Source organism: Hibiscus syriacus, unplaced genomic scaffold (assembly GCF_006381635.1).
Source record: "Hibiscus syriacus cultivar Baekdansim isolate YM2019G1 unplaced genomic scaffold, ASM638163v2 tig00112498_pilon, whole genome shotgun sequence".
Lineage (NCBI taxonomy): Eukaryota > Viridiplantae > Streptophyta > Magnoliopsida > Malvales > Malvaceae > Hibiscus > Hibiscus syriacus.
In genome coordinates this window covers 847,417-856,148 of record NW_024063347.1, presented here as the reverse complement: position 1 = coordinate 856,148, position 8,732 = coordinate 847,417, and the positions used below count along the sequence as shown (strand labels likewise).

Genomic DNA, 8,732 nt, shown 5'->3' with positions numbered 1-8,732 from the left:
CTTAGTGAGGCAATGTAATAATAATAACAAAGCAATGTAATAACCATGTCATAATGATATGAAATGAGATGCAAACATGTACTTAATCAATGTAGTCTACATCATCAATATCCATACCTGTAAGCATATTACTTTAGCATTCATGAATTTGTATGAATAAGTTTATTGGCCCATGATATCATACTGAGAACCGAAGGTATCTGAGTAATGTGAGGTTGTGCACTATGCTGTCACCACAGCTCGTATAAATGCACCGAAGTGCCGCGTAGAATTGCACCGTAGTACCATATAATGATGTCCATAAGGACCACATATAATTCCTTAAGGATCATATACATATACTAGGGATCAAGTATGTGTCTTTCAAGACTTCACACATGTTCCAAAGAATATATATATATCCCGAAGGACCGCGTAGAATTGCACCGTAGTGCCATATAATGATGTCCATAAGGACCACATAGAATTCCTTAAGAATCATATACATATACTAGGGATCAAGTATGTGTCTTTCAAGACTTCACACATGTTCCAAAGAATATACATATGTCCCGAAGGACCGCATAGACCCTCTACCCTTGGCATGCCAACTATACCTATAGTTCTCATCTACATAACATGGGCTTTTACATTTCACGGAGTCTATATCGCGTAGACATGTAAATTCTTACCTTTTCACATAGCTCATAACTTTTCCCACATAGTCATGTCATATAATGCATTTTATATGAACTCATGTCATGTCTCATAATACAGAATATGCTCATGTACCAAGATATAAAATCTAGACTTATCACAAGTCTAGAATGGAGTATATTTCTATAATTATGCTATGCATATGCACTCACCTATATTTCTTTGCCTTTTCCTCGATCGATCCTACTTGTAGATTGTTCCCGAACTCGTGTAGGCTCAGTATCTACATAATAATTCAATGATACTTATCAGTATACTAATTAATATATTCTAAACTATCATTCCTTAGACTCATAGAAAAGCCAATTTCATCCTTTAATGAGGGTATGCATCGATGCACTACTGATGCATCGGTGCATAAAATGCATTCGATGTTGTATTATTACTGGATGCATCGATGCATGACTTCTGCATCGATGCACTAATTGCATTCGATGTTTCTATTTTAAAAGAGTGCATCGATGCATTACCAATGCATCGATACACCTTCAAATAATTTTTGGGTTTTAAACTTTATGCATCGATGCACTATGAATATGCATCGATGCACTCTGCCCAGAATCCTCTTTTATGCCCGAAAATCCACTCTTTTCAGCTTAATCCTTCATATATCATCCTCTTTCTTATTTCCTAACTTGCATACTCTTACTTAAGCTAATTATTATCCATTAAATATTTCTAAAACTTAGAAATCTAATTCTCCATGTAGAATTTAAGAATCTAACCCAAATTCCAACATGTTCTAATTTGAATTCTAACACCTCATGCTTCTTAGTTAGATTATTGACAAGTCAAAAATCTTATTCAAACTTCAAAAACTCATCCATATCAAAATTTCATCTAAAAACTCATTTTCCAAATCTATCTCTAAAACACTTATCTTGTTGTCTTAATGTCATATAAACTTTCCTTTAGCTTATATAACATCCAAACTTCAATTTCCAAGCTAAAAATCAAAGGAACTACCAAGTTCAGATTCTTACCTTTACTTGCAAGCTTCACGGTTGGAGAAGGAAGAGAAGAAGAGAAGAGTCTGGAATGCTTATCTCAAATGCCCACGTGATTTATAATATCACCCTAAGGAATATTTAATTATTTCATTAACTCAATTACTCTTTTGCCCTCTTAATTCCCCTTCTTTATAATTCAATCCTACACCAAATAACTCAAATAGATCATTACACTCTTCCATCATTTTACTTAAATCACCGAATGTTGAAACTTTGCAAATTAATCACTAACCCGGCATGGAGGATGTTACACTCCTTATCCGGGTGAGGCTTTTGCGGATGGGATTAGTCATTGAGAATGACAAATGCTTATTTGTAACTTGGAGCCTGAGACTAGGAGCCACATATTCCTTTAGTGTGGATACGCAAAAAGTCTATGGACGGTCATTCTCCAACTTTGTGGTGTCAATCACAGTGTATGCCACTGGGATGGTGAGTTAGCTTGGGCCACACACTGTTTTAAGGGTAAGTCTCTCATCACGAGAGTGTTAAAGCTCACTTTGTCGAGTTATGTGTATGGCATTTGGAGAAAGAGGAATAGTAGGTTGTTTGGGGGAAAAGCTAGACTGATGAATGAAATCTTGGAGGACATTAAAGACGCTATTCGAATTAGGTTGAGTGGCTGGCCTATCAACATAATGGACCTGAGAAATGCTGCCCCCTGCATAAGCTGAAGCATCGCGTGAAACTGTAGAGCGGATTCCTTGCTTATTGTTCCTTGTACTCCTATTGTATTTGCTGGATTTTTGTTTTGTGTTTTAGCTGAGGGCTTAAAGCTTAGCAGATATTGATGTTTATGTAAGAATCTGGTTCTCTTGTAGCAGATTTCTGCTTTCTTGGTTAATGAAATTGGATTATCCAAAAAAATGGTTAATAATTATCTTTGAACATAAATTGTTTTGTAATTACTTAAAATTAATAAAAAAAGGTAGTATGTTCAACATAGATGAAGAATTGTTTTTTTCACAAACTAAACTACCTCGGTGATTAAGAGATTTATTGTTATTCCTCGAGATCCTAGATTCAAGCATCATGTATGTTAGGATTATGAGTGTTCATTATCAAATTATTGAAAGTATACTATCTTATGTTCATCTTAAATTTATTAAAAATAATGATTTTTAAAATTTAAATATCAATTTAAAATAGAAATTAAGTGCTAATTTTGATAAACATTATTAATTTCATAAATATATTTGGCTAATAAATCCAACAGGAGAACGATAAATCAGATCATAAAGGATTTATTATGCATTGAAAACATTGCTTTAGTTCTAAGTGTAGTTGGCTCCCTCGCTCACATAGGAGAGTGATAAAAAATATTTCAGGCATTTATCATATTATTTATTGAAATAAGATTATTGCTATAGTATTAAGAAGAAGATGTTGAGATTGTCCTGCGCTTTTATTTTTCTCGGTGAAAGACGTATGAATTGTCATACATCTTCAGTTTTGTAGGGGAAAAAAAGATAGATGATAGTGAAAATGTACAATAATCTTGGAGTCTTCTAAATTTATTGTAGCAACTACCCTAATCTGAGAAATAAAAGTTGAGATAGATCATTTGGGGAATTTTTTTTCAAACACAATATTAAAATCATTTTTCCAAGCATAATTAATGAAAAAATTATTATGTTAATGGAATAGAAAATGTTCTTTTTATTAAAAATCCCCAAAATTAAATTATGTTTACTAAAATAATATTATCTAACGAACTGAGTTGGGATTGTTTGATGATGCTGTGCAGAGGGGTCCCAAAACCTAATTATTTTAAGGTTAATCAACGCCGTAATAGGCTTTGAAAGAACTCGTAATTTGACCCCTTAATTGTCGCGCCAACTAATTTTAATGATTTATGTGATACAACTTTAGGGTAAACTATATGTTTAGTACCTAAATTATTATATTTGTTTTGTTTTGATATCTAAGCTTTATTTTGTTTTAAAAGTATATCTAACATTTACTTTATGTTTCATTTTGGAATATTGTCGTTAAAAACTTAACGGTAGTATGATGTGTCACAGTAAGGTAATGCCACATCATCATTGAAAAAAAATACATCAACAGTTATGTTAATTTTTTCACACCAAAGTACCAAAATTAAACCTAAACTAAATGTTAGTAGGTCTGTAAATGAACCGAATGTTCAGCAAACCATTCGGTGGGAAATTCGTTTATGTTTGTTTATTTATTAAACGAACAAACATGAACAAGATTTTATGTTCGTTTACTTAAATGAACGAACACAAACAAATGACTCTTTCGTTTATTTACGTTCTAAATGTTTGGTAATCTGTTCGTTAATTAATGTTCCTTCGTTTATATTTGTTCATTTATGTTCAAACCAATTTTCAAACCTTTTAAAATTATTAGGACCTAATAAACCTTAAACTCATTAATATTTTAAAATCCAATTAATTTTAAATCCAAATAAAAATATCCAAATCAATTAAAAATATAAACCCTAAAGTTATTTGGGGGAAATATTTTCTCAAATACAAACTCAATTAATTTTATGTTCGTTTGTTTGTGCTCGTTTACATGTGCTCATTTGTGTTTGTTTATCACTTTAACGAACGAGCATGGACGAACACAAGCCAGCTACATTCCTTAACAAACGAACACGAATAAGAAATTTCGTTTGTTTAATTGTTCGTGTTCGTTCGCTTGTTTGACTAAAGTTAAAGAAACAAACATGAATATACCCTCGTTCGTGTTTTCAGTTCGTTTACAAGCCTAAATGTTAGGTATGATTTTGAAATAAAATAAAGTTTGGGTACTAAAATAGAACAAAAATAATAGTTTAAATACTAAACATGTAGTTTACCCAAAACTTTAATATTTTATGTATTCGTATTTTGTTTTAAGCAATTTTTTTAATCATTTTCTTAATTTAACATGAATATCATAAAATCTGCGGAGGCTATAACTCTAGAAGAAGAACAGAGGTAGTTGACCGAAAAGAAAAGGTTCAAAACTAAATTAATCTTTTGGCTAATACTATTGATAAAGGTTTGAAAGTCTAAGAAGTTGAAGCTTCAAACTCAGGTCAAACTGCTCTTCCACGCCGTAACATTCCCCACGGCTGCCGCCTAATTTGACATCAATTCCACGTGACTTTTTCCTCTACACAATCGAAAATCTAAAAAAAAAAACTTTAACAAATCGATTTAGCACAACTGGAAATGTTAGCTTATACCTAATATATTATATTACAATGGGTAACCGGCAAACTTATTTGATCGGTAAGTATCAATATTTTTCCAACAAGTGTAGATAATTTCAAATTTAAAAAAAATGGGAAATGAGAAGGTTGTAAAGTATCAATACTTTCCTACAAATATCAATATTTTCGTATAAATATCGACACTTTCGAATTTTAAAAAAATGAAAAATGAGAAAGGCTGCAAAGTTTCAATATTTTTTCACAAATATCAATACTTTCGAATTAAAAAATCCCTTAGAAAATGAGAAGGGTGCAAAGTATATATTTAAAAAAAATATCAATATTATGATATGATGATCGATACTTTAACATTTGATGAATGGTAAAATATTGAATTTTTTTCTATTATATTCGATACTTTAACATTTGAGAAAGTTGATGGAAATTAAAATATCGACACACTAAGTATCGATATTAATAATTTACATACATCTACACTAAGTATCAATACTGAGTATAAGAGTTTCGATTCTTTTAATCTTGTTTCATATCTTTTTTTATCAGTTACCTTAGTTAAAACAATAACAATTACTTATAAGGAAGTAGGAGAAACTGAAGTATTGATATTTTTCGTAAGTATCGATACTTTTACAAAGAAATTTTAATCGAACTTGTCAAATAAGTAACTGTCAATCTTAACATTTCAATTTTTTTTCAAATGAACAAGTTTCGATATTTTAAATTGCATCAAATTTCTAAAATGCTAAAATATCAAACATCATATAAACAATATCGATATTTGCTAAAGTATCGACCATTAGATCATAGTAGTATCAATATTTATTTAAAAACAATTTCCCTCCAGAGATACAATTACATATTAAATCACTATCAATTTTATTAAACACAACTTTAACATTTCAGATCGTCGCAACCTACTTCTTTATTCACAATAACATTATTAGGCGTAACCTAATATGTTAATCTTTATTTATAACAAAATACGTATTTAACATATTTTGTTGTCGTGAAATTTCTAAGGCCTCATCAGCTTAAACTTTGGTAACATTTTAGGTGCAACCTAATATGTTGATAATATTGATAACAAAATAATAATTAACTTATTTTTTTTATCGTGTGATTTCTAAGGCCTCATCAACTTAAATTTTGGTAACATTTTAGGTGTAACATAATATGTTCATAATATTAATAACAAAATAAGTAATTAACTTATTTTCTTACCGTTTATAATATTTTAGGCGCAACCTGTTATGTTCTTAAGGTTGATAATGTTTTCAATAATTAAGTTAAATTATTAACATCAATATTTTTTGGCTTATTTTACATACAACGATAATATTTTCGGTTATCATCATTACTATTATCAACACAAATAATGTTTTCGGTGAAAATTTATAATATTTCCAGTAACGTTTTTAATCGTTCACATATTTTATTAATCGTATTTTAACCGCCTCACGATAAAATCTCTCGGAAATAGTAAATAAAATAAAATTAAGATTGTACATATTGCGGCTGACAATTGTATAAACGTGTAATATTGTACTACCAACATTCCTTGAGAATTTAATGAAGGAAACCAACCGAATCATGTTCATTGATTTCCCTTACAAAGCTACAATCCTTATCAATAGCTTTTATTTTATTTTTGTTGAAAATTGACATTTCACACGTGCGACTATTAAAACAATTAAATTATAATGTGAGATTGACTTAAGTGTAATTTTCTATTTGTAAATACGGAGTATGAAATGGTTCCACGTGCGCAAACAAGAAATTTAGGATAACATTAAACACAATTTGAGAGAAAACAAACTCAAATTTTAGTGAACATGAACTATTGGGCAGTACGACCCAATGTACAATAATGGATCTTTTTATAGTGGCCTAAATAATTAGGCCCAGATATATTACTATGATATTTGTTGACTTTAGTGATGTGGATCAAATATTACTCCAAAATAAATTTTAATTTGAAATGAGTACATTTTAAAAGAATTGTAATTATTACAATATAGATTTGTTTTTATTGAACAAAAAGTATCCAAGTAAATTATAGCCACCATAAACAGCTCTTCGATTTGCATTGCAGGTATTTTGTTACACTTATCAATATCATACATCGGAGATGAAAATTCATGAACCCAATACTATTTCTTGTCTGGGTTTTCAGTTTCTTCATCTTTAATGTGTAGTCCCGGCAAATACACAGCTCGATCCACCAATTTCTTGGCTTTTCTGTCACTTTCTCATCAAACAAACAGTTTCCAGAGAGCTGGTAACAAGCATATCTCAATGCTTGCTAACTTTGCCATCAAGAATCCAACGTATATGGCGTTTGCAGGAGATCATAAGGTGCCCATAAAGCATCCAATGGGCAAGGCCTATTAGCATCAAGCCTCGCCCATGGCTTCCCTTTCCCACTCCAATGTAAAAGACTAACCGGACCAGGATGCAAATCCCTGCACAAACCTCTAAAATTATCGCCTCCGAGTCCATGTTGATTCCATCTATGGTCAACTGGAACTATGTTCCCTGCAAAAACTAATAAAAATGGTGGCAAAGAACCCAACTCGTATATTCTCACTCTTTTTTGAATCTCCATCCATTCTTCAATCTTTTTCGTGTAATCTCCATGTCTCCATCGATCGAGGTCGATCACCATGACACCGGTGTTGAAATAACAAGCTTTACGGTTAACAAAAGTTAAGGATAAAGTAGAGTTTGACCAAAACTTTAGAGTGAAGTAAGAGGTGAAGTTTGCATTGCAATACTCTGGTGCAGCCAAGACTGAGTTGTCTCCGAGTTGAGTTGCAGAGAGTTTAGAAATATCGTCGACAAGGACCAGGTCTGAGTCAAGGTAGACGACTCGACGGACGCATGAAGGAAGGATATTGGCCAAGTAGCTTCGAGCGTAGTTCAAAGGGCAGTCTAGTGCTGAGCGGATAGAGGTCGAAATGAGACGTGAAACAGAAGAGTCGTCGAAAGCGTAGACTTGGAAGTTGAGGTAAGGGAAGGTGGAAGAGATGGTGGCGCGTAAGAGCAACGCGTTGGCGGTGGCGGAGGCAACGAAATGGAAGACGATATTCTGGGGACAAGAGGAGTGTTGAAGCACTGAAAGAATAGCCGCCATTGAACCCCGAATGTAAGCTGAATCAAGGGTCATTGCCACATGAACAGCTTCGTCCGAGCATAAAAATAATCCATCTTTACCTTCGCCAACTATCTTGGGGCAATTTAGAGAGTTGTAGAATTGTGGGGCTTCTTTGAATCGTTGGCTTATCGGCGATGTAACTACGGAGGCATTTGCGGCGGAAATGACAAGGAATAGTAAGAGAAGGTGAAAATCGAAGAAGGATGTTAATTTAGGCATTGGAAAGATTTTGTTCAGAGGCGAAGGCTAAAGGCTATTGGGATTTTAAACTTTTAATGCAAGGGGCTGCTTTTGATTTGTGACTAGGAAGCTCAAATCTGTTTTATTCAAATTAAGAATTTAAAACATGGACTAATATTCACAGGCTTAAAATATGCTAATAATATGGTATTGAAAATACGAAAATATATTATATGAAATTTACGTTTATTTACCTACTCTTTCTCTATTCATCGTTGATTTTTGCAATTTATTTACAAATAATATATCATTTTTTTTCAAATTAAAGTTTATTTATAAAAACTACCGGATTTCAAATTGATTTTTATCAGCATCTTTAAAATATATTTGAGTTAATCAACAAATATATCATATATGCTTTTTTTTTAAAGTACGGTGCTATATCATTTTCCTCAACTCCTCAGATGTTCTCAATTTCACTCAATTAGGAGAGGCTAGCATTTTC

General features: G+C 32.0%; 1 protein-coding gene across 1 annotated transcript; it reads right to left on the bottom strand.

The window, feature by feature from the left end:
* Positions 1 to 6,962: 6,962 nt before the first annotated feature.
* LOC120180655 (probable galacturonosyltransferase-like 1) lies at positions 6,963 to 8,321 on the bottom strand. Its single transcript, XM_039185940.1, has one exon. It carries the CDS (start codon positions 8,264 to 8,266, stop codon positions 7,208 to 7,210), a length of 1,059 nt encoding a protein of 352 aa, XP_039041871.1. The 5' UTR covers positions 8,267 to 8,321; the 3' UTR covers positions 6,963 to 7,207.
* Between the last annotated feature and the right edge of the window lie 411 nt (positions 8,322 to 8,732).

Bases quoted from the DNA above. Each gene is read 5' to 3' on its own strand.
- LOC120180655 (XM_039185940.1), bottom strand. From the start codon at position 8,266: ATGCCTAAATTAACATCCTTCTTCGATTTTCACCTTCTCTTACTATTC.